At 38.8% G+C, this 27120-nt stretch overlaps 1 protein-coding gene across 1 annotated transcript in view; it reads right to left on the reverse strand.

The window, feature by feature from the left end:
• Positions 1-27120, reverse strand: part of pik3c2a (phosphatidylinositol-4-phosphate 3-kinase, catalytic subunit type 2 alpha) — a 68024-nt gene that overhangs the window by 20602 nt on the left and 20302 nt on the right. The window contains exons 3-20 of the mRNA XM_063005316.1: positions 20680-20780; positions 19516-19676; positions 18026-18146; positions 10513-10624; positions 8060-8139; positions 7887-7950; positions 7652-7798; positions 7534-7564; positions 7184-7397; positions 5944-6066; positions 5686-5853; positions 4205-4310; positions 3967-4109; positions 3344-3532; positions 2836-2929; positions 2595-2689; positions 2122-2302; positions 1902-2006 (exon numbers count right to left, since the gene is read on the reverse strand). Coding sequence (XP_062861386.1) covers positions 1902-2006; positions 2122-2302; positions 2595-2689; positions 2836-2929; positions 3344-3532; positions 3967-4109; positions 4205-4310; positions 5686-5853; positions 5944-6066; positions 7184-7397; positions 7534-7564; positions 7652-7798; positions 7887-7950; positions 8060-8139; positions 10513-10624; positions 18026-18146; positions 19516-19676; positions 20680-20780 — 2235 coding nt within the window. The remainder of the gene's footprint in view (positions 1-1901; positions 2007-2121; positions 2303-2594; positions 2690-2835; positions 2930-3343; positions 3533-3966; positions 4110-4204; positions 4311-5685; positions 5854-5943; positions 6067-7183; positions 7398-7533; positions 7565-7651; positions 7799-7886; positions 7951-8059; positions 8140-10512; positions 10625-18025; positions 18147-19515; positions 19677-20679; positions 20781-27120) is intronic.

Raw genomic sequence — 27120 nt, forward strand, 5'->3', positions numbered from 1 at the left:
CAGGGTTACTTATAGTTCCTAAAATTAAAAAGATCACGGCTGGTGGAAGAGCGTTTTCCTACAAAGCTCCACAACTCTGGAATAATCTTCCTGCCTCTATTCGGGATTCGGACACAGTCTCAATGTTTAAGTCTAGACTGAAAACATATTTATTTTCTCAGGCTTTTGATTAGTATAGACAAAGGCGCAGAGCTTGGGGGTTCTTGGTCATAGAAACTTGTGGTGATCAGGGATGTTGGGTTGCTGTCGTTCTGCCTCTCTTGTCCGATCACTCAGGTTTGGTGACGGTGGGGAGATGGGCGCTGATGTCCTGTGAAAGCCTTCATGACCTAGTTACCTGCTCGCTCTCCCTTTTAGTTATGCTGTAATAATTAGGGCTGCCGGAGTCTAAAACTCTCTGTAAAACTGTTTGTCAACCAGCATTGTACATTATTGACTACATTCTCTGTTGTTTTACCCCGAGGGCATTCTGATGGAAACCTGTTTACCCGCCGAGGTTAAGGATTGAAGTCGAGACTGCCGGGACAACGATGCTTCTCCTGTCAGATGTGACGGGTCTGGAGTAATTGCAACGACAAGAAATCACTACAGACTTTATTGAAGACTAGAGCGGATAACAACTCTATTATTATTTAATTGTTTATTTATCTATTTATTACCAGTTATGACTTTTTGATCATTTAATTCTGTGTTTGTATGATTTGTGTAAATCGTGTATTTATTTAAAGTATCCTCCAGGCCACCCATGAAGGATGGGCCCTGCTGAGTCTGGTTCCTCTCAAGGTTTCTTCCTGTAATTTTCAGGGAGTTTTTCCTTGCCACAGTCGCCCTCGGCTTGCTCAACAGGGGTTTTTGTATCTGTTGGTCCTGGATTTTGTAAAGTTGCTTTGAGACAATGTCTATTGTAAAAAGCGCTATATAAATAAAGTTGACTTGACTTGACTTGATTCATCAGACCAGGTCACCTTCTTCCATTGCTCAATAGTCCAGCTCCGATGCTCACGTGCCCATTGTTGATGCTTTCGGCGGTTTACAGGGGTCAGCATGGGCACCCTGACAGGTCTGCGGCTATGCAGCCCCATACGCTGTGATGCACTGTGTATTCTGACACCTTTCTATCAGAACCAGCAATGACTTCTTCAGCAATTTGAGCTACAGTAGCACTTCTCTTTGCTCCCCACGTCCATCAATGAGCCCTGGCCGCCCATGACCCTGTTGCCCTGTAGTTTACCATCTTTTCTTTCGTGGGCCACTTTAGATAGATACTGCAGACCGGGAACACCCCACAAGAGCTGCAGTTTTGGAAATGCTCTGACCCAGTCGTCTCGCCATCACAATTTGGCCCTTGTCAAACTCACTCAAATCCTTATGCTTGCTCATTTTTCTTGCTTCTAACACATCAACTTTAAGGATAAAAAGTTCACTTGCTGCCTAATATATCCCACCCACTAACAGGTCCCGTGATGAAGAGATAATCAGTGTTATTCACTTCACCTGTCAATGGTCATAATGTTATGTCTAGTCAGTGTATAACACGTCAGCTGTTTAACAGTCTGTAATCCTTTTTGATGTATAGTGCAATAGAAAATAGTTCTAAACTGCACACAGACCAAGCCAGCACCTGTATTTTCCGACTAAGAAGCCACACTGTGGTAACACACACAAAATCTGGCTTGTCAATGTCTTTTTAGAAACATGTCTTGCTCTAAAATGTGTACGTACCACTCTGTATTAATGCCGCTTCACAAATGTGTTAATTTACCCATGCCAGTGAAAGTAACACATGCCCTTGCCATGACGGACACTGCCAGTACAAAACTTTCATCATTTACTAATACTAATTGAGAAGTGGACTCGTCAGACCACAGGCCACTTTGACAATAGCTGGAGTTAGCACTTACCTTTATATTAAGCTCCTTGGCCACTAAGCTTGGACTAAGGGGAAGTCTGCAGTCACCCATCTGGAAAAATGACTGGACTCTTTCTAAACCCTCCTGAAGAACCATCTACAACAAGAAACAGATTTTACAAAGAGATCTGTTAGAACTGGAACTTTTATGGTGTAAATATAGATTTACAATCATATGAAGATTCACATTCACAACTTCTTTTGTATCTTACCTGTCGACTGGAGCTACAGGACTGGCGCACATTTTCAGCCAGAGCACCCAGTAGCTGCACCAGGCATGACTGCTTTTCTAATTCCGCCCTCATTCCAGCACCACACAAACAAAGCAGCGCTCCAAGCACATAGCTATACCGCTGAGCAAACTCTGGCTCTTGTACCGCATCTCTGAGCAGCCTGGGGTTGTAATGAAAGATTTCATCTTACAAAACACATTAGTACTAATAGTCAAAATATAGAACAACGTTATTACATTTACATTTTTCAGCATTTAGCAGACGCTTTTATCCAAAGCGACTTACACAATGAGCGGAACACGATGAGCAATTGAGGGTTAAGGGCCTTGCTCAGGGACCCAACAGTGGCAACTTGGTGGTGGCGGGGCTTGAACCGGCAACCTTCTGTTTACTAGTCCAGTACCTTAACCACTGAGCTATCACTGACTCTTATTAAAGAAGAGAGTACTAACCAGTAAAGGTGGTGTGCAACATTAACATTTCTTTGTGCTCGAGTCAAAAGGAACTTAATCAGGGCATTGTTGAGATGACTTTCAAACTTCAAGGCCTAAAGAGCAGAAAGAATGATTAATTATTTAAGAAATTATTATTATTTAGCATTTCAAGCTAAATAACAAAAACACATTTGTTTACAGAGCTTCTCTTGTAGATGAAACAAAAAAAATCACAAATTCTGCTATTGTGCTTGTGTACCTGCACAAGCTGGGGTAAGTAGTCAGTTAACTCGTCATCACTGCAGCTGTCAATCCATCCTACTGCCATGCTCCTAACCTCTGTATCTGCAAACCTAAAATAAAAAAACATTTTGGTCTATTAATCATTATCCATTTACATTCATGGCATTAAGCTCATGTTTTTATCCAAAGCAACCAGATACAATGCAAGCAACTGAGGGTTAAGGGTCTTGCTCAGAGGCCCAACAGTAGCAACTTGGCCTGAGAGGGGCTTGAACCAGCAAGCTCGTGATCACTAGGTCAATACCTAGTGCCAATAGCTACCGCTGTACCACTATCCAATTCACAAATATTAACTGTGGAGCCAAATTTAGCTTTTAGAACAAAGCCAGATTTGATCACTGCCAGCCCTGTTAAATATAATTCCACTCATCAGGAACCTTATTGACAAAATCAAGCAGTCAGCTAAAAGTTTTTACAGAATTATTACACCACAAGCAAAATAAATAGTCAGCGACTGAACATACTTTAAATCAAGCAGCTCTAATGCAGAGACAGGAGTAAGTGGAGGCCATTGTTGTAGGAGTGACTTGATCTCTGCCATGCTGCCCCAGGCCCAGCTGGGTACGCTGACTAAGACCTTAGGGAGGCTGTGACCATGTCCGCGGCAGTAGTGCCGCCAATCCCAGAGCAGCTGTCTGTCTGCGCGCGACAATCTGTAAGAGAAAAACACCAATGAAACGATATTACTAAGTACACGCTCATGTACAAAATGTCCCAGCATTTCCAGTATTGGAGTTTGTATATAAATCTTCTAAATGTAAAAAAAAATATTGACTAAAAAGTATAGTACATATTATAATAAATTGTTGAATATTGCTTCCAATGTTAACTAATTCATGCATGTTCACACACACACAAACACTGAGAATGACTGGGAAATCATGTGTTATTAAGTGTGTAATATGCCTCCACTAGTCAGTAAAATCTACCAGAATTGGCCAGGATTTCAAATAATTAAATAAAAAATGTAAACCTCCAAAATACAGTGACTTACTAGTCAAATGATATGTTAAAATAGCAAAATATTGTTCATCTGTTTAAAACTGCAGTACACTGTTATAGCATTGCAAATGAACACTATGTTTACCCAAACACAGAAGCCCCTGTGCACAGCTTTTCAATTCTTCTCCGGGTGTCTGGATCAGGCATTTCTAGAGACTGAGGGTCAGGGCAGCTTATCTCTTTCAGATCTACGTACATCACATCCAGTGATGTGCTGGGAAAGTCTATCTGCAGAGGGTACATTGTGGTTTGAAGTTTAAAAGACTAATACATCATTTTTTTTACTTTTAGCATTTTTTTTATAAGCCCATGAACAAAAGTACCTGCAATATAAGTCTCTCTGCTGAATTTTTCCTCTTCCCCCCAGATCCAGATAAGGAAAACTGAGATGTCCACAAACTCAGCAACTTAGTCCCCTGAGCAAACACTCTGTAACACACCAGTGTCTGCATTTTAGATATTGAATCACTGTACTGACTTACCTTTACAATATTCACAATCAGAAACAGCAAGAACCCATGTAGCAGCCTCCCATGGTCACTAATGTACTGTGAAGAAAATACTAAAAATATACACTGACCAGACATAACATTATGACCACTACTAACAGGTGAAGTGAATAACACTGATTGATCATCTCTCCATCACAGCACCTGTTAGTGGGTGGGATATATTATGCAGCAAGTGAACATTTTATCCTCAAAGCTGATGTGTTAGAAGCAAGAAAAATGGGCAAGCGTAAGGATTTGAGCGAGTTTGACAAGGGCCAAATTGTGATGGCTTGACGTCAGTATCTATCAAAAGTGGTTCAAGGAAGGAACAGTGGTAAACTACAGGGCGACAGGGTCATGGGCGGCCAAGGCTCATTGATGCCCGTGGGGAGAGAAGACTGGCTTGTGTGGTCTGATCCAACAGATGAGCTACTGTAGCTCAAATTGCTGAAGAAGTTAATGCTGGTTCTGATAGAAAGGTGTCAGAATACACAGTGCATCACAGTTTGTTGCGTATGGGGCTGCAAAGCCACAGACCAGTCAGGGTGCCCATGCTGACCCCTGTAAACCGCCGAAAGCGTCAACAATGGGCATGTGAGCATCGGAACTGGACCACGGAACAATGGAAGAAGGTGGCCTGGTCTAATGAGTTAAGTTTTCTTTTACATCACGTGGATGGCCGGGTGCGCTTACCTGGGAACACATGGCACCAGGATGCACTATGGTAAGAAGGCAAGCCGGCGGAGGCAGTGTGATGCTTTGGGCAATGTTCTGCAGGGAAACCTTGGGTCCTGCCATCCATGTGGATGTTACTTTGACATGTACCACCAACCTAAGCATTGTAGCAGACCATGTACACCCTTTCATGGAAACGGTATTCCCTGATGGCTGTGTCCTCTTTCAGCAGGATGATGCAGGAACGGTTTGAGGAGCACAACAACGAGTTTGAGGTGTTGACTTGGCTTCCAAATTTCCCAGATCTCAATCCAGTCAAGCATATGTGGGATGTGCTGGACAAACAAGTCTGATCCATGAAGGCCCCACCTCACAACTTACAGGAGTTAAAGGATCTGCTGCTAACATCTTGGTGCCAGATACCACAGCACACCTTCAGGGGTCTAGTGGAGTCTATGCCTCGATGTGTCAGGGCTGTTTGGCAGCAAAAGGGGGACCAACCCAATATTAGGAAGGTGGTCATAAATGTTATGCCTAATCAGTATATATTAAAATTTGATACCTGTAACCTGTAACACAAAACCTGTAACCTGTAACACAAAACACTAAATCAAAAGTTTAGTTGTTTAATGCCTTACCGCCTGAAGTCAAAGAGAGTCATTGTGACTTTGCCCAATAAATCTGGGCTTTTTTGTTGTTTGTTGGAATCCGGAGAATTGCTAGCATTTTGGTTGAGAATGCCATACAGTGAGAGACTTAATATGGTCTCCAGAGGTAATGAAGCAACAGAAATGGGGAAGTTTATCCTAAGTAAAAAGAAACAGGAAATAATCATGAGTAGAACAAGAATTTATTTTTTTTGTTTTGTGTGTGTATGTAAGTGTACATTTACTTACAATTCGTCCCATTTGATGTGATAGAAGAAGCTCTTGTATGTCCCAACTTTCCTGGACTGAATAGGCTTAAAAAGATTTCGGCCATTGTGTGTCAGGGCACACATTAAGTAGTATTTTTCGTAACTGTGGGAAGAGTAATGGGGAAAAGTCAAACTATCACATGAAAATGCAGTAATAAATGCTTTAGCTAAAGTATCTTTATTCATTTATGAATCTTGACTTAGAACTGTGCTTAGAAATGTGACTGTTAAAAGTCGAAGCACAAGCAAATACTATTAAGTGAATGCTTAAGCAGTGATGCACACATTGCTGTCAGAATGAAACTAAATATATAAAAGAACATGCCACTGCCCTTTAGTTCTAGTTCCACATTTCTAAGTACAATAGAGATGTTTGAATACTACAATGATTTCCGTAATTTATTTAGATAGATAGATAGATAGATAGATAGATACTTTATTAATAGTTTTCTGTAACTCTGCTTTATTGTCATTATTCTGTCAATCATTCCCACAAAGTCATTTTAAAAATTGTATATTTATTTAGAGACTTCACAACAATTATTAGGTTACACTATATGTCAAAAAGTATGTGGACACTACAGGGGATTCAGCCATATCAAACATATTATTTGCTTCCAACTTTTGGCAACTTGTTATAGAAGGCAAAGACTCTATATTAATGCACATGGTTTAAGAATGGGATGTCCAACAAGCTCATGGTCAGCTTATGTGGTGTATACTTGCTTAACCTTGACATCATATTATAAAGTCTCATTTCCTTATCTGCACTGGATTCATTCATGTTTATGCATGTTGATCATGCTTTGGCATCTGCCACAATATTCAAATACCACAGTGTTTAGCTTTGGGAGCAAACAGGGCCCTTTAACATTGCTTTTGTTGTAGGCAATTTATAAAATAGTTTTATTTTACTTTGAAAAAGTTTCCTTTTTTTAACTTGAACAACAACAACAAAACGCTCTCTTTATTAATTGAATAATGAACAAATCAGTTTAAAATAATTCAATATTTTATAGAAATAGTAGCAGCCAACCATCAATAAAACTTCTTAAAGGCAGTAAAATAAAGAATGGATTAAAAATCTAGATCACCAGAAACCTGAAGCTCTTGTGAACCAAACCCTCTTGTCAACCAAAAACACATTACAAAACAATACAGACAAATAAATCTGGTTTAAACATACACAGAAAAAACCCCCAAAATTACTTCGATCTTACCTGCTGACCCATGCAGAGGAAATGCCATGTATGCCAAAGAGAGTAAACTGTACATGCTCAGTGGTGGTATAGGCCTCTCTGCTGTCTTTCTGCTCCTTTGCATTTTCTTGGTCCACAGAGAAGGGCAGGCAGAAGGAACGTTGATAGAGCTTAATTAAATCATACACTGCATTTGTAAGAGTCCCAATGTTCTCATCCACTGTAGTCCCACAGCCTACAAAACAGTGAGGGACATCACATAATTACGAGATAATTTTATGTTAAACTAATGTGATATCTTTGATAACTTTGATAGTAGTAAGCCAGTAAAGCAATTCATTTATTGATAATTGTGTTGATGTTGTGCTTACTGTGAGTTGAGGTTGGAGGTTGGACACCACCCTGTTAACAAGGGCATTCAGTAAATTAAATGATTTTAAACTGGGTATATATTCCTCTGTACAGTATTTCAACGTTACAAGCACTGACCTCTGGTGAGTGGGTTCTAGCAAGGTTAACTGAATGTTTTAGTCTCTTCACAGCATCAGTTATGGCTGGTGTTTCCACCTCGCCCAGCAAACTACACAGATTCTTAACAGCTTGTATTAAATGCTCCACTGTTTTATTTTGGTTGTTCTACACACAGAGAGGAAGAAAACCCTGTTTTAATCCACCTTTCATTTAAGTTTAATATACATTTATTATATAAAGCACAACTGACTACCTTATTCTGCAGGTAGATGTTCACTTGATTGTTATATTCCTCTAAAAGCTGAGTAAGGACATCCCTAAGGAGGAAAAAAGTAAGGAATTAAAATAAAAAATAAAAAATGAGATGAGCAAACTTAAACATTATCTGGATTGCCTTAAAAAAGGTAGAACAAAGTGCATGTATACCTTGTGATTGTCTCCTTAAAAGGGCTCACAACATCAACTAAATATTTCTCCAAATCTATGGGTGATGTGTCATCATCAACCTGTAGGCAAACATTGAGAAAACTGGCATATTAGATGGACCCAAATGACACTGAAAACATGACATGCATACGTATAGAAGTTCTATTGAGGTGGTGGCATACAGTGTATCACAAAAGTGAGTACACCCCTCACATTTCTGCAAATATTTCATTATATCTTTTCATGGGACAACACTATAGACATGAAACTTGGATATAACTTAGAGTAGTCAGTGTACAACTTGTATAGCAGTGTAGATTTACTGTCTTCTGAAAATAACTCAACACACAGCCATTAATGTCTAAATAGCTGGCAACATAAGTGAGTACACCCCACAGTGAACATGTCCAAATTGTGCCCAAATGTGTGGCTGTCCCTCCCTGGTGTCATGTGTCAAGGTCCCAGGTGTAAATGGGGAGCAGGGCTGTTAAATTTGGTGTTTTGGGTACAATTCTCTCATACTGGCCACTGGATATTCAACATGGCACCTCATGGCAAAGAACTCTCTGAGGATGTGAGAAATAGAATTGTTGCTCTCCACAAAGATGGCCTGGGCTATAAGAAGATTGCTAACACCCTGAAACTGAGCTACAGCATGGTGGCCAAGGTCATACAGCGGTTTTCCAGGACAGGTTCCACTCGGAACAGGCTTCGCCAGGGTCGACCAAAGAAGTTGAGTCCACGTGTTCGGCGTCATATCCAGAGGTTGGCTTTAAAAAATAGACACATGAGTGCTGCCAGCATTGCTGCAGAGGTTGAAGACGTGGGAGGTCAGCCTGTCAGTGCTCAGACCATACGCCGCACACTGCATCAACTCGGTCTGCATGGTCGTCATCCCAGAAGGAAGCTGACGCACAAGAAAGCCCGCAAACAGTTTGCTGAAGACAAGCAGTCCAAGAACATGGATTACTGGAATGCCCTGTGGTCTGACGAGACCAAGATAAACTTGTTTGGCTCAGATGGTGTCCAGCATGTGTGGCGGCGCCCTGGTGAGAAGTACCAAGACAACTGTATCTTGCCTACAGTCAAGCATGGTGGTGGTAGCATCATGGACTTGGGCTGCATGAGTGTTGCTGGCACTGGGGAGCTGCAGTTCATTGAGGGAAACATGAATTCCAACATGTACTGTGACATTCTGAAACAGAGCATGATCCCCTCCCTTCGAAAACTGGGCCTCATGGCAGTTTTCCAACAGGATAACGACCCCAAACACAACCTCCAAGATGACAACTGCCTTGCTGAGGAAGCTGAAGGTAAAGGTGATGGACTAAACCCAATTGAGCACCTGTGGCGCATCCTCAAGTGGAAGGTGGAGGAGTTCAAGGTGTCTAACATCCACCAGCTCCGTGATGTCATCATGGAGGAGTGGAAGAGGATTCCAGTAGCAACCTGTGCAGCTCTGGTGAATTCCATGCCCAGGAGGGTTAAGGCAGTGCTGGATAATAATGGTGGTCACACAAAATATTGACACTTTGGGCACAATTTGGACATGTTCACTGTGGGGTGTACTCACTTATGTTGCCAGCTATTTAGACATTAATGGCTGTGTGTTGAGTTATTTTCAGAAGACAGTAAATCTACACTGCTATACAAGCTGTACACTGACTACTCTAAGTTATATCCAAGTTTTATTTCTATAGTGTTGTCCCATGAAAAGATATAATAAAATATCTGCAGAAATGTGAGGGGTGTACTCACTTTTGTGATACACTGTATATTGGGATTTTAAAAAAGCATATGTTGCCATAAAGCCATCATTTTATCTCAGGAAGTCCATGGCTATTATGTATCATGAATTGACAAAGAAATCAACTGGCAAAACTGCAACAATTAGTTTCCCAAACAATCGATAAAGTACAATTAATAAAACAGACGCTGTAACACAGAGGTAAAAATGTCTTTGTCCCAAATTGTTTTGCAAGTGTAAAATTTAAAACTAAAGCGTAAAATTTTACAATTAAAAATGTTATTTACATATATTTTTGTTTTAATAAAATGATGTTGGTCATTGAAAACATTAGAAATCTTTTCTTTGTACTTTTACTTCAGTTAAATAAAGGTTCAAAATAATTAACAAATCACAGATCCTTGTTGTAATCTCACTGAAAAACTTTTCCCAACTTTTCAGAAATAGCGTTTGAAGTTCTGCCAGTTTTTCAATGTCACAATACCCAATAACCATTTTAATGTGAGTTGAAAATGCGTAATTGGACTAACAAAATGTAAAGAATATTTATGTCAGGAGTCAGGACTGAAATTACAACTCTGACTTAGACTGTAAAATTAACTCACACACTAATGCTATACCCAGACTTTTTACTTTCATTAGAGATTTTAATCTACTTCCTGTTTAAAATAATGTACTACTAAATATTACAATTATATTGTGTTACCGTTCGTGCCAGGTCTCTTCTCATGGCACTAAGGATGAGGAGCTGGAGGTGGATTTCTGTCTCCCATTTTTTGCAGTTCTGCACATACTCGTGGCTGCCCAGGCTATGCTTACTATAAGAGGGAGAAAAGAGTTAAGACTAAAGTTAATGACAAAGAGCAGCAAACAAAAGCACCAATTAACAAACAAAACTAATCATGAACAAAGAAAATAAACATTATAGTAGATTTTTTTTGTACAGAAGTTGCTTTTTAACTAGCCAAGATATATGTACAGGTCCAATATTATAAGTGGATGTGTAAAAGTCTGCTCCTATGTTTATCTATTTGTTTTTAAAGAAATTACTAGTTTACAAGTTTTAAAAAGCCTGCTCAACTTGAATAAACGATTTTGTTATGTCATACATGGCTGTGTAAACTTCTATTTTACCCCACCTGACCCAAATGTATCTATTCTAGTCCTATCTATGCATTTTTTTGAAGCAGAAACAGTAGTGCATATTATTGATCTAAAAATCATTCAGGCCACTTGCACATTTGTATTGCAAATTAGATTTTAAATGATAAATATATCCATTAATCTACACTTTAACACCCATACTGATAAAGTAAAACATGTATGGGATAAACTACCCAAATACAGGTGTACAAAGTTTGTGAAGAGACATCCAAGAAGACTATGAGCTGTAACTGAATAAAAGATTTCAGTTTGTAATTTTTTATCAGTGTTCGAGGAAAAAGGGTTTCCCATCATCACTATAAATTACTAAGTGTACACTATTGGGAAAACTGACAAGATGAAGATCCTAAAGTTACAGGTAATGTGAAAAAAAACCAATGGAAACAACAGGAGCATAAGTTAATTCCTAATATAATTTGGAGGCTCTGATTTGCTGACTTATATTGCTTATTTAATTTTCTTATGCACATGTTTATCTTTGAACTCCAACTGTCCTTTCAGTGCCTGTTTCCTCATACACCTTTTAGATTCGATTGAGAATGGGGTCAGCAATCATTACATAATCATCAAGTGCAAACCCATACATGAAAACACATGTACATTTAGGGCAAGTGGGAAGGGGGAGGGTTTGGAGGAAACCGGAGCACACCGGAGTAAACCCACGCAGACACGGGGAGAACATGCAAACTCCACACAGAAAGGACCCGGACTGCCCCACCTGGGGATTGAACCCAGGACCTTCTTGCTGTGAGGCGACAGTGCTACCCACTTAGCCACCGTGCCACCTGCAAACTTTATTGTATTTTGTAAATAAAAACACATTTTGAATTTGATGCCTGTGACACACTCCAAAAGTATTGGAACAGAGACACTACGTTTCATCAGCTTTTATATTAAAAAAACTGTTTAATGATGTAGGAGCTGAGAACACTGATTGTTGCAGTTTTGCAAGTGGAATTTTTTTTTATTCCTGCTTGATCCAAGACTTCAGCTGCTAAACAGTCCGTGGTCGCAGTCGTCTAATTCTCCTCTTTATGATGCACACACACTCTGTGTCTACAAAGCCATGCTGTTGTAGTGCATGCAGGGCAGGTGGGCGCCTGGTATTTTGGTGCCCCGGTTCAGATATCCTTTGTTTTCCTGGACATAAAACAATGTGAGCCCACCATGGTCCTGTTGGTGGTGACTTCACCTGGGCAGACATGGGTTATGATGGTACCCTGGTTCAGATAGCCTTTGTTGTCCTAGATTGGAGTCAGTGTGAGCCCAGGTGGTGAGAAAAAGGACCTCAGTAAAAGAGATGAAGAACCTCATTGTCTCTGACACAAACTGGGTCATTCACTCTCTGCAGTATTGAAAAAATCTGCAGTATTGCAAAATCAAAAGCCATAACTGGTAGAAATGTATGACCTAGCAGAGCATGCAATAAGATTTAGGCAGGTGCATCAAGCTAGATGGAATGCATGCATCTCTGCAGGAGCTATATGCACCATAAAAGAAGCTAAATTTAATAGACCACAACCTACTGCCCTTTGCCCAGTCATATACACTTTCACCTATACTTGAAAAAAAACTAACAGAAACACAAGAAATGCTCAAGATTAGCCCCACAACACATTACTTTCATCTTGCACAAGCAACACTCGCTTAGGTTCCTCTTCAATAAGCAAAGGAGAGGTGTTACATACACCTGCAACCGTATTTGCATCAAGAAACCAGACACCGCTGCATAAAGTCACTGCCATATACCTGTCTAAGTTTAAAAGAAAGCTGTGCAATTACTTTACACATGTTAAAATTATGGACAAAAAAGGATGAAAGGTGCCAGTCCTATTAAAGCCAACAATGTTCTCTGCAATGGAGCTAGAGTTAGGGTTAGCGGACCAGCTGGCATATTTCGTAAAACATGACATACGTCACCCCAGAGAGTATGACAGGCTACCAGAGGGAACACTTCAGCTTGTTAAAAATAGTAAAATACTAATGTGTGTGAAAAGAGGAACTTAAGATTTTAAAAGAAAATAATGGATCATAATTAGCTCAGAAGGTGGGTTAAAATTTAGTTTTCATATTCAAACCTAAAAAAGGTGTGATGTTATTTATCCTGTTTAATTTTCAGAATAACTAAAAATACTGAAAATGCCATGCCGGTATCAGTACATTAGCACATTTAAGATAACAGTAAGGTAACCAAATCAAACAGTTTGCACGAGCAAATATATTTCTGCTTCTCTCTCATTACCACATCTTTTTGCTTTACTTTCAGCAATACCAAAGAGATACAATGCAGACAAGGTGAAAGCAGTCAAGAAACGTCTCTTGAAATACATCAACATTTGCAAAGTATCTGTTAAGAAAGACTCTATGTTTCTGCAGGCTGAACCTCAAGTCCTTCAGTGTAGAACATGGAAGTCTGTTAAGGTCTGTGAAAAACCGAATAATAGCATTAAAAAATAACAAATTGACAGTGCTCATGTAAGTTAAATGAAGAAATGAAGCATACTTTCTGATACCCAAATGTCTTCTTGGTGTGTGTGTAGCGGAGGGGTGGGGGGTGTGGTTGGGAGGTTTGAGAACCAGGGCAGCTGAGTTTTTTTTGTCATTGCTGCAATCTATTGAAAGTCATCTTGAGCCAAGGCACTTATAGGTCTCACTATTCCTTAGCATTCCACACCATTCGCTAGAGAGTCTTGAGACAGTGCAATTCCTAAACCAGAGAATGATGCAGTTGCTCAAAATGCTCTTGGTAGTTCCTCTATAGGTGAAGATGAGAGTGGGAGCTCAGCTTTCTCAGCCTTTGCATAAAATACAGACACTGCTAAGCTTTCTTGGTTATGAAGCTTGTATTGAGGAACCAAGTACGGTTCTCCACCAGATAAACACCAGGAAGTTTAGTGATGATCTCCACAGAAGAGCCGTTAAAGTTCAGCAAAGAGTGACGTCATCAGTGCATTTGCTGTTGTGTACAACGTAGGGCTGGACGATATGGCTAAAATTTATATCACGATATAACTCCTAATTTCGGTCGATACGATATAATTCCGATATCGATATGAATAACACAAATGTCAGAAAAACTGCTAAAAACACCAAAATTGGATGGCTGTACCTGCAAACCTCTTTTCTGGTTTCTGGCAAGAAATACAAGCTGAATACACCACTGAATTAGTCCTTCATCTCTTATCAGCTATTTCGTCTGCTTCTTTTTCAACTGTGGACAGTGGCAAAGCCAGACAATTTCCATAGGGGTGGCCAGACTGAGACCATTGCTCACACAGGGGTGGCACAGAAACTGTCTGATACCTTATTTTTGTATGTGGCTAGTAGCTGTTGATCTAGTAGTGTTTTGGTCACTCACTCGTTTACCTATACAGGCAGTGAGTACCATGTAGAATTACATCAACCCTAGCATAATAAGCTTTTTTATTTTTTCTCGTTTTCCCTGTGAAAAACTAAAATATAGCCTATAACTAGAGATGGGACGATCGGGGTTTTTGGCACCGATTCCGATCTCCTTTCAGGGACATCGGCCGATAGGCGATTGCGATCGGGGTGGGTGGGGGGTTATAGCAATAAATAAAATAAATAAACTTAAAAAGAGCCTCACAGTGAAGATAAACCGGAGCAGCGCGCGCGTGTGTGTGTGTGTGTGTGCGCCTTTAGAAGAGACGCTTTGTTCACTGTATCGCTATAAGTGATTCATTGATTCACGAGTCATTTTTCACGAAGCGTAAATTTCTCTTCTCAGTTATCTCTCCATGTTTACTGTTACTAATTAAATGTCGTGGTTTTAAATAAACACCAGCTACTACAGAACATTCTGTGTGACTCTCTTACATTAAAAAGCTTAATTAAAAAGCTTAATTAAACTGCTATTACCACAGATCTGTAACCGACCGTCAGACTCGTTCCGTCTAAGGAGCTAAAAGTTCAGCAGATGATCCTGAACTAACGAATTTGGTAATGAAAAACTTTTGCCTCTGATTGGCTCTGTAACGTTTTCTGTTCTCATCTACATCACAAGTAAGAACCGCTTATGATTTACCAAAGTGAACCAGGAGTTTATATAACGTGCTGATAGAATCGACTCAGATGTGACCGGGCTGAATTATCTTTTTAAAGTTAATATTACAATCAGCAAAATTACATCGTATGTATGATGCACAACATTAATGATGTTATTTTAGGTCATGAAGAGCTTTCACGATGGTTTCTGTACGATGGTTGATGAATGGTGATGTGATGGTTGGCGCGTCGTAGCTCAAAGTCTGGATCAATCCACTGAGCTGTTAACTTAATGTGATCTTTATATATCACACGATCGGATCGGCTACTTTTAGGAAATATCGCCGATAGCATATTTTGATTAAAAATCGGCCGATACCGATTCATAGCCGATCGATCGTCCCATCTCTACCTATAACCATAACAGAATTTCAAAGATATTCCTTTGCATTACTTGATCATTTGACTGCAAACTTGTGTGTACTGATGAGACTCATCTGAACCCCAGAACATGCTAGTGTGAATGCATGGAAAACAAATTTAAATTTTCTTTCAAGAATATGATACATTCTGACCAACACTATTAAGCCAAATCAGCATTGAAAATTGACTTTACTTTTAACAGCCTTCTACAATGCTGGGGCTTCTTAAAACTGAATATTCTCTTTTCAATAGAAGTGTTATTTAAATGCTATTAAATTGTTTTTGGAAAAAAAAACGCCCAATTAAGAGGAAAACAGCCCAATCTGGCAACAGTGGAACGCGAATATCCCGTTGGTGCCTTTATTCGTAGCGCGCCTCAACTAATAAGAAGTAATATTAATAACTGGTATTAGTACTCAGTACTAGTACTTTTTCTGTAATTGTGTTGGTGGTTGACATTTATGTTGAGTGTGTAACTGCACTGTTTTGATGGAGAACTACTCGCTTGAGGTGCGCTGTTGAATTGCGTCCCTGTGGGAACCTGCGTACAGAAATGCTTCCGCAAAAAAGTAACACGGGCAAAGCGCACTGACGTAATGCATATCGATCGAATTTGTTTAAAAATCATATCACCGTTATTGAAACATTTTCTATCGCGATATATATCGATATCGAATTATTGTCCAGCACTAGTACATCGTCAACAATAAACAGTCCATCTGCATGAATATTTGCAGTTTGTTAAAAGCGCCATTCAGTTTACACTGGGAAGAGATACACAGCGACGATAAGCACAGAGGTGCATTCCCTTGGTAAATAAAAAGGTCTGCATCTAACAATAACAAACTTCACCAGCGGAGAACAGTACTTAGCAACAAGCACAGACTTCTTGCATCATTCCATCGTAATGTAACACACACACTTCCTCCTTATGTTTTACTGGACTGAGCTGCAATTCCTAACAGTGCGATACAAGGTTAGCCAAGCAAGCTAAATGGCATTGTCTGGAATACTGTTGCTAAGCCACGTTTTAGTAAAAACTAAAACAGCAGTCTCTAAACTCATACTGGGTAGTTCGCCAGAGTCATATGTAGTCCAGGTTATTCTCCATAGCACATATTAGCAAGGAATAACAATGGTAGAGTCAGCCAGCTAGGGTTAGCCTTCAGCCAAGAATGGACCCTGATTTCCTTCCCATGCCTCTGGTTCTTTGCAGCGACCCCTCCTCTGGTCTCCAGCATCAGGCAACACTGAGGACTGCAGGCCTGGTTTTTGTAGCAAGCAGAGTTATGTTCATTTGTTGTTTAACGCCATGTTTACACATTGGTCATTCTCATGGCAAGATAAGTAACTAGATTATGTATAGGTTATTTATTCATGTTCTTTGTCTAGTGTCCTTTCTGTGTTTAGTTCTAGATGTGTATTATCACTTGTATTTTTCAAAAAAATTATCAGAGTCTCTTAGCAAGCAGAGTTATTTATTTATTAGCATTTGAACATCATGTTTTTACACTTTGCTGGAGGGCATTTTGTCTTTGTGAGGGAGGGTAGAATTGGGTTTCTCTTTATTGCAACTGCAAAATAAAATTTCTGCTGTCTGGTAAAGTCACTGACAGGTGGTGAGGGAATCACAGTGGGGTATAGCATTATTTTCTGAATAAAGCACATGAATCGACCCTCCCACCCCCCAATACATGTGCCTCGATACATGTGCTTTATTAAGGGGGGGGGGGGGGGGGGGGGGGGTTTGAGTGGCTCTTCTTGGCCAATGCAGAGGAACTGCAATGGGTAACTGGAAATAACTTGTTTGAGAGACAAGAGATGCTAAAAAGTGTATAAATTAAATGTACTTAATTAAATAATCAAGCATTTAAAGACTTTGAAGCAATATTAGGGTTTAGAGTCACACTAGCATATCACTAGAAAGAACATGTACATTTCCTAAAATCAGTGATTACTAAAGCCCATGTAAACCCTACAATCAGACAATCTAATTATTGTGTACATTTAAATGGACTCAATAGCAAATACATTTGACTTAGGGTGCTTAAACGGGCAGTGGTCTAATGCACCGAGTTCGAATCTTAGCTGTGCTGTCAATACCCTTGATCAGGGTAGGGATGTGCAGCAGTAAAGGAGATACAACTAAGTAATTGAACACAACCAAAGTGGGACAAAAAAGAGAAATGAAAACATAAAATAAAAAAATAAAGAAGGAAGTTATTTAAAAGTAGCAAAGAAGAGAGAGCAAAGAGAGACACTCAACAACATACTATCACAGTCACTTCACATCCATACACACCAAACACAGACATACCACTGCAACAGGACCAGCCTTACCTCACTCTACACACACACACACACACACACACACACACACACACACACACACACACACACACACACACACATCCATGATGGACAGTTACAGTGATAGTGTTCATTATGCACAGTCACTATTATCCTACTATATTCTTATAAGAGAGGAACAGATTCAATACTTTTCCTATGTAAAAAAAAAAAAAATCACATTTAAAACACAAAAAATAGGTTATATGCAGCTGATTTTTAAATTAAATTAATTGGTTGAAGTCATAAAGTTTATAGTGGTGTTTGTAATTACTTACTTTTGCAGGACCTGTTCTTGGCCACAGACCTTCAGAACATAGCTGGCGATATCCACTTGGCTGAGGTCATCATGGACCCAACAAAGTGCCTGCATTATCAGTAGCTCCACTGGTGAACTCACTACAGCAGAGACATAAAAATAGAAAGAAAAATAAATTTATTTCATTTCACTTTTATCTAAAAGCCCTCAAGCTAATGAGAAAGTAAATACAAATGAATAAAAAAGATCAGTCACAGCATTCAAGTGTAAAGATTTATTAATGAAATGCTGCTTTTTTAAAAACTCTCAAAAAAGTTAACCCCTAAAAATCCAAAACATCCTCTATTGAAACAGGTTGTAGACGTGAGCAATTCACAATGCTGCTGTAATTAAAAGTGATAACCCCAACATTATCACCTTAAGCAGCGCTCCCCAACCTTTTTTGCACCACGAATTTCAGGGACCGGCAGGGCCCGGGAAGATTTAAAATAAAAGAATTATAGAATGGAAAATCTGTGCGAATCCTGAGCTTTTTTTTGCTGCAACAAGACGCTGCTTCTACCTAGTGGTGATTAGAGACACTAACACCCCAAGAGTTTTGGAAATGTTATTGCTCTTGTAGTAATTTCGAATTATTTATTATTTCTGTGCGGTCCAGTAATAAATGACACACGGACCGATACCGGTCTGCGGCCTGGTGGTTGAGAACCACTGACCTAAAGGAAAGGTTTTTTTTGGAATACACAAGTACTTTAATTGTAGGGAGTGTCAGAAGTCATAATTCAGAAAACCACTTTTGATAGATACTGACCACTGCAGACCAGGAACACCTCTACAAGAGCTGCAGTGTTAGAGATGCTCTGACCCAGTTGTCTAGCCATCACAATTGGTCCTTGTCAAACTCGCTCAAATCCTTACGCTTGCCCATTTTTCCTGCTTCTAACACATCAACTTTGAGGATAAAATGTTCACTTGCTGCTTAAGAGGTGCCGTGATGCAGAGATAATCAGTGTTATTCACACCTGTCAGTGGTCATAGTGTTATGCCTGGTTGGTGTATAACTAAAAGCTACACACCAATGTTTGTAAAATTTTTATGTTAACAAAAATAAAATTTTACAAAAATTGTTCATTTTACTCTGATAAATACAACATTTAGAGACATATTCTCTAAGGGTCTGTGATATCTTGTTACTTGTTTCGAGTTTTTGATTGCCCAAACAAAATACCACAAATGCAGACAAAAAATATGCTTATATTTTGTTTCCAGCCATTTTTTTTTAAATCTCACCATAAACATTTTGCCTGTACTTTCAACCAATAATTTGTCAAAATTAGTATGACCAAAAATTATCTAAGAGAAAAGATTGTGGTAATAAAAAGTCCTAAGAACCAATGAAACTGGTAATATTCAGTTAAATATTTGAAGTAAATCTTATTTAAGGTAAAATAAATCATGATTTTTTTTGCCTGCAAGACCCAAAAAATTATTTCTTAAGAAAGGTTTTACCATCACAGGTGAAGGTCACAGGCTGCCGAGAGTCCGAAATCTCTATAGAAACTTTCACACTGCTGCTGTTGTTGCCACCTCCATCCCTTTGAAATATCACTGGGCTGAGAGCATATCCAGGATTGGTAGAGGGGTCCTCAAAAGAAAAGTTTGACCTTAGTCTGTAAAAAAATATAAATACAAAATACATAATTAGTGCGGCAACATACAGTCAAAATTTTATTTCAGTAACACTGTCCAAAAATTAAATCTATTAGCATAGCTAAGATTAGAGCTAAGTAACAATGATTTCCAGAAAAGTTGGGACATTTTGTAACATGCAATACAACAAAGAAATCTCTTCTATTGAATCTTTATTTAACTGACAAAAGTAAAAAGAAAAGATTCCCAGTGTTTTACTAATAAAAAACTTCATGCCTGCAAGACACTTCAAAACAGTTGGGAGGCAAAAAAGTTAAAATATTGAAGGTACAGTGTTTGAAACATTCCACAATAAGCAGGTGAATTGGTAACAGGTGAGGGAATCATGACTGGGTAATGGAGGAAAATGTAACTTGCAAAACTGCAACAATTAGTGTTCTCAGTTCCCAAACCATTAAAAAGTCTCATTAATAGAAAAGCTAAAGAAACATAGTGCTAAATATGCATATGTCCCAACTTTTGAGTGTGTTGAAGGCATTCAATTCTAAATGTGTTTCTATTTACAAAGTTGATCAGTGAAAACACTAGAACTCTTTTCTTTCTACTTTTGTCAGTTCAATAAAAATTCACGAGTATTAACAAAATCACAGATTCTTCTTTTTATAGCATTTTACAAAATGTCCCAACTTTTCTGGAAATGGGATGTGCAATAGAATCACATAAAATCCACAATAGAAAAAACATGGATTTCAAAAACAAGCACAAACATCTGCAGAATTTGATAATTTGAGGGAATTATTCCTAATTTTCCTTTGCACATATTAATTAAAAATGACAGCATTGCCCACAATAATAGTAATTAGTTATTGGAGGCCATCTACCTTCTTGGTGGCCATCATCTTCCTCTTTTACCTTTATCTCTTCCAAGCATTAACTGTCTTTTCTAATGAATTTGTTTTTTCTCATGATGTGTCCAAAATAACAGCTCACTGACATAACAAATATACATCAATCTTTACTTACTTTGCAATGTCTTCACAAAAAGCTTTGATTTCTAGGTTCTGGGCACCATTTTCTTGTAAAATTGAATCTTTTACAAGGCCATTTCTGCTTTCTTCAGTGACCTGTGAAACAAGCAAACACATGTAAAGGAACAGAGACATTCCTTGTTTCCTGTATCATGTTTCTGATATAAACAGCTAAATAGTACTGTCTACCACACCAAAACAACTTTAATTAATAGTTTGTTCTTTAAACACTGTGTTCACTTATTATCAGATAAGCGAATTAGTGAATAATATAATTTAGTGACATTAAGTTTAAGTTTATTTTTTATTTTTACAATGTTATAGGTTTTATGTGTGTTTACACTAAAATATCCTGGGTTCATATTTAATGGAACAGACATTTGTGCATGTTGCTGTTTCAGCAAGTCAAGGTCATATTACTTTGTGATTATTGTCTTAACATTGTTCACTACACAAAATAAGGATCTATAACTAAACTTAAATCAAGTCAAAGAAAATAAATGATGTAGCATTTTAGAGATATTTTATTGATACTGCCAAGTCAGCACTATTCAATTCTTACATTACACTGTTGATCCTAGAACACACTACTATTTTGTATGACACAAAGTTGGGCTACATGATTAAACCACTGGGAACTCAATAACAAATCTTACCCTCCCCTCAGCTGTGATATGTTAGATAAACACTACACAGAGATGTGTTCAATGTGTGTTACATCCATGGTGAAACCCAATGAGCTATCACAAAAGCTGAGGAAGGAGATAATTGCACCAAAAGGGCAGTAAGACGACATATATTCCTAGAGACCCCATTGGGAGTATTGTCTGGAGGTTTCAGATTTATGGCACAGATTTATGGCACAAAAGCAAACCTGCCTGAACATAGGAGGAAGCCTAAAAATTTGTCCAAAGGCCTTAGCAATCTCATCATGACAAAGACGCTTAGCAATCTCATCAAGACAAAGAAGAAAAACCCCAATCACTGCAATAGGATAACCTGAGGAAGGCTCGACAAATGTGTTTGTTTATTTGTTTATTAGAATTTTAACGTTATGTTTTACACTTTGGTTACATTCATGACAGGAATGGTAGTTACTCATTACACAAGGTTCATCAGGTCACAAGGTTATATCGAACACAGTCATGGACAATTTAGTATCTCCAATTTACCTCACGTGCATGTCTTTGGACTGTGGGAGGAAACCAGAGCACTTGGAGGAAACCCACGCGGACACGGGGAAACAAGTAAACTCCACACAGAAAAGACCTGGACCGCCCCACCTGGGGATTGAACTCAGGACCTTCTTGCTGTGAGGCGACAGTGCTACCCACTTAGCCACCGTGCCGCCCCGACAAATGTGTAAGTGGTAACAATATCATCACTTAACAACCAATGACTTTATGGCCAGACTAGTGGCCAATTAGTATTTGCTGCAGGCACTGCCAATTATGCCCGCTAGCTGGTGCACAGCCGACCGAAGGCAACACCAAGTTTCGAACCGAGGAGTTCAGAAACTCGGTGCTGGTGTGCAAACGGAATATCCCGTTGCGCCACCTGAGCGCGGGACTGTAAAGCATTTACCCCTTTGTAATGTAGCCTTCTACTCTCACCATGTTCTGGCATCATGGATACCAAGCGATTGGGGACAGGTCAGGACTGCAGCAGGCCAGTCCGGTACCTGTACCCTCTTTTTCCACAGTCATTTCTTTGTAATGGTTTTGTTGAAAAATGCATGGACCCACTGGAAGAGATATTATCTTAAAGGCAGCATATGTTGCTCTACAATCTCCATTTACTTCTCCGCATTAACGCTGCCATTACAGAAGTGTAAAATACCATTGACATGGGCACTGACACAACCCATACCATGACAGACCCTGGCTATTGGGTTTGTTGCTGAGAATAGACTGGATGGTTCTTTTCATTTTTGGTCCGATGCCTTCTGCATTCAATTCTTTTAAAAAAGTTTTTAAATACGGATTCGTCTGACCACAATACATTTCCACTAGGGGTGGGTTTATAAAATAGATTTTTCGATTTTAATCGATCTTTATTTGAACGATCCGATATCGATTCATATAAATGCGAGATCGATTTTTTAAATACGCCCCTTTTTACGGTGCACACGGAAATCTATTACTATTGTTACCCCCTTTAATTTCGCGTGACCAGCCACTGTTTTTTCATGCAACGAGATCTGACCTGCACATCAGTTTAGCATGGCAGAAGCTCAAGTTATGACCACTACACAACTTTTTGCACTGATTTTCGCTCGGCTCTGGATTCGGGAGGAACTCGGTGTTCGCTCTGCGATCAAAACTCGGCTCTCAATCAATGTGAGAAACAGCGAGGGGAAACACAGGGGAGAGGTTGGAAACAGGTGGTGGAGCGCAATATAGTTTCTATCAGAATACATCAGCACACGCGAGATCGTTCTCTACAAAACAAAATATTTATTAACCTCCAACTCACTACAGAACGATCCATGCTGCTCGTGTTGCCAAATCCACTCAGATTCATTTATTTCATCAGCGCACAAACTTTGATTGCTCGCTACTTGTTGATGTGCATGTTTGGACGTGGTATCATTAAACCTTTCATCACTTCTCACGTGTGTTTTCGTGACAAAACGTAGTTTTGGAGACCAGAGAAGCTCGCCTGTGATTCCCCCTGGTGATGGATGGTGTAGTGTAAAACTCCCCATCGCCGATCAGTCGTGTAGTGTGAACATTACAGTGACCACGTGTTAATCAGAGTGTCGTGTAGTGTAAACTTGGCATAAGCTGTACAACAGCCAGGTGTATGTTTACATTACATTTACAATGTTGTAGCATGTCAGACAAATGGAAGAAAACAGTAACATTCATTTTTTATTATTATTTCATTTGTCTGACATGCTACAACATTGTAAATGTAATGTAAACATACACCTGGCTGTTGAATGTTACTGTTTTCTGTTTTGGATTAATTATTTATGTAAACAAAATACACAAATATTTTTAATAATGAGTGTTCTTTGTACAATTATCACATTCGTTCTCTGAACATCTGTACATATGTAAACAAAACCTGTTAATGTAACTCAAATATGCCTAAAAGTGTTGAATCGAAATTGGATCGAAAATCGAATCGAAAATCGAAAATCGAAGATCGAATCGAATCGGGACCTGGTGAATCGGAATCGAATCGATCCAGGAAATTGGTGGCGATACCCAGCCCTAATTTCCACTATGTGGAGGAACATCCCAGATGACTTGATGCTGCTACTGGACATGGTTAACATAAGTAGAGATGGACCGATCGGGTTTTTTGGCATCGATTGCGATCTCCGATCTCCTTTCAGGGCAATCGGCCGATAGTCGATTTCGATCGGGGTGGGGGGGAGGGGGGGGTTATGACATGCAATTTTTAGCGCAAAATCAGCAGTAAATAATAAAGTAACCAAACAATTATTTTTTTTCACCCACAGGAGACATATCTTATTAGTCTAACTGACCACACACACACACAGGTTTAATGTTATCCAGTTTAGTCTGAAAAAAACTTAAAAAGAGCCTCACAGTGAAGATAAACCGAAAGCAACAGCGTGTGTGTGTTTCTTTAAAAAAACGCTTTGTTCACAGTGTCGCTTTAAATGATTCTGATTCAGGAGTCGAATGTGACGCGTAAGTTTCTCTCTCCGTTTTTACTGTTATTAATAAATGCTGTGGTTTTAAATAAACACCAGCTACTACAGAACATTTTGTGTGACTTTCTTACATTAAAAAGCTTCATTAAAAAGCTTAATTAAACCGCTATTACCACAGAGCGGTCACCGAGTCAGACTCGTTCCGTCTGTGGAGCTAAAAGTTCTGATTACCCTAAAAGTTTAGCAGATGATCCTGAACTAACGAATTTGGTAATGAATAAACTTTTGCCTCTGATTGGCTCTGTAACGTTTCTGTTCTCATTTACATCAAAAGCAATGAATAATGTGCTGATAGAATCGGCTCAGATGTGACCGGGTTGTATTATCTTTTTAAAGTAAATATTTCAGTCAGCAAAATTGCATCGTATGTATGATGCACAACGTTAATTCTGTTATTTTAGGTCGTGAAGAGCTTTCATGATGGTTTCTGTATGATGGTTGATGAATGGTGATGTGATGGTTCGTGTTTTGTAGCGCAAAGTCTGGATCAATTCACTGAGCTGTTAAGCTTAACATGATCTTTATATATCAAGTGATCGGATCGGCTACATTTGGGAAATATCGTCCGATCGTCGATAGCATATTTTGATTGAAAATCGGCCGATATCGATTTAAAGTCGATCGATCGCCCCATCTCTAAACATAAGGCTTCTTTTTGCGTAGTGGACTTTGTGAAAGTAACTCCATATTGTAATGCTTAACAAAGGTTTGCCAAAATACTCCCTTTCTCATGTGGTTATATCAGCTATTGATGAATGACAGTTCTTGATGCAGTGCCGTCTGAGGGATCAGAGATAACAGGCGTTCAGCTTAAGCTTGTGCCCTTGTCCTTTACATACTGAAATTTTTCCAGATTCCTTGTATTGTTCAATAATATTATGCACTGTAGAGGGAGAAATATGCAAATTCATTCTAATCTATTTGACACTGTTTTTAAATATTTCAATAATTTTCTTATGCATTTGTTGAAAAACTGGAGATCCTCTGCCCATCGTTGCTCCTCAAAAACTCAGCCCTTCGTGGATACTGCTTTCATTTTAATTAATGATTACAATCACCTGATGACAACAAAATTTTTTCACCTCATTACTAGTCCTAAATTGCCACAGTCCCAACTTGCAGACCTAAAATACAGGAATTATTTCAATTAACAAAAAATATAAAGTTCACCACAAAACACATGAAAAGTCTTTGATCATACTGTCTGCAATGAAATAAAAGTCAAAGTAAATGTGAGAAACATTTTTTTTTTCCCAAACTTTTTTCTGATTTAGGGTTGTAATATAGATAATAACAAATAATTATATTAGGAAAATGCATTAAAACATACTTTTTTTTACACTCAGGTAGTTCTGTCACTAATATTTCTTTTATTACACAAAAAAATAGAAATTGAGTACACTACTGTAAATAACCTTAAATTACATGTACTTTTCATCTTGTTTTTTGGACTGTGTGGAATTGTTTCCTTTGATGAAGATCAAATATTTGGCAAATGAATTAAAAAGATACACATGCCCAAAATACACTGTCCTTTCGCTTACTATGCCTCTGAGGACTGTATCCCCGTTATCTGGACACATAATTGAGCTCCTGGGATCAGGACAACTGCTAAAGTAATAAACTATGGTTTTCTTCAGTCATTCTGCAAACTGGATACCCATGCTTCTACTTCCTCCAAAACTTCAGCCCTGAATCCTGCTAAACAGAACTTCTGAACACTCACTCTCTTACAAATAACAATAGGCATCACTAACAAATGATTATTCACAAAAATCTGGAAACGCTTTTGCTAAATGAAACCTGGCAACAGCCCGGGGATAACCTACACTTAAACTTGTCCTTGCTCATGGTTGTACATATTTATGTAAGCCATGTCTTACAGGTAGAGGTGGATGTTTAGCTGTTGATGTTTCATAGCAGTTTAAAGATCAAAGTGGTCTGATGTTACTTCTTGCAAATACTTGGCTTTTAAAGCTTTCTGTGCCACTCCATTGCTTTTGTTGGTAATTTATCATCTTCCCAAATCTGCTTCCCGTTTTCTGTCTAATCTGAATAAACTGCCTACAAGGACCTCTTATACCTGCTCTGCTGTTATGTTATTGGGTGACTTTAATGTTCAGCAGTTGGCAGCAGCTGCTCACTTTCTACTGAGCTTGTTTAACAGTCCTTAAATGTTTCAGTTTTACTCAGCATGTTGATTTCCCTACTCATAATCATGATCATATACTAGATATACTGCTCTACTCCCCTTGTTTCAAGAATGTGTCTATTACTAGTTCATTTGTTGGTTTTACTGACCTTAAACATATTGAATGTTATTTTAAGACCCGTACTGTTAAACCTCTTGAGAAAACTATGTCTTTCTGTCATTTAAATTCTGTTGATCTTCAGCTGCTCTCCAGCTTTCTTCAGACTTCATCTATTTCAAACTTTAATGAACTCTCCTCCTCTGACATCATGGTTTCACTTTACAATGACACTATTTCTAACATATAAAACATTCATGCTCCTCTCAACACTAAACTGGTCCCTGCTTCTCGTACCTCCCTTGGTTCACTCCTGAGATCAGAGCTGTGAAAGCAAATGGAAGGCATCTTTAGTGCCTGTACAAAAAAAGGACTTACATTTCATAATTTACTTTTCGTGGAGCACATCTGCATGTACAACACTGCCCAATCTGTCTACTATTCCACTATTATACATGGTGGCACCTCTAGGCCCAAAAAATTCCCCTGTTCAACT

Source organism: Trichomycterus rosablanca, chromosome 11 (assembly GCF_030014385.1).
Source record: "Trichomycterus rosablanca isolate fTriRos1 chromosome 11, fTriRos1.hap1, whole genome shotgun sequence".
NCBI lineage: Eukaryota > Metazoa > Chordata > Actinopteri > Siluriformes > Trichomycteridae > Trichomycterus > Trichomycterus rosablanca.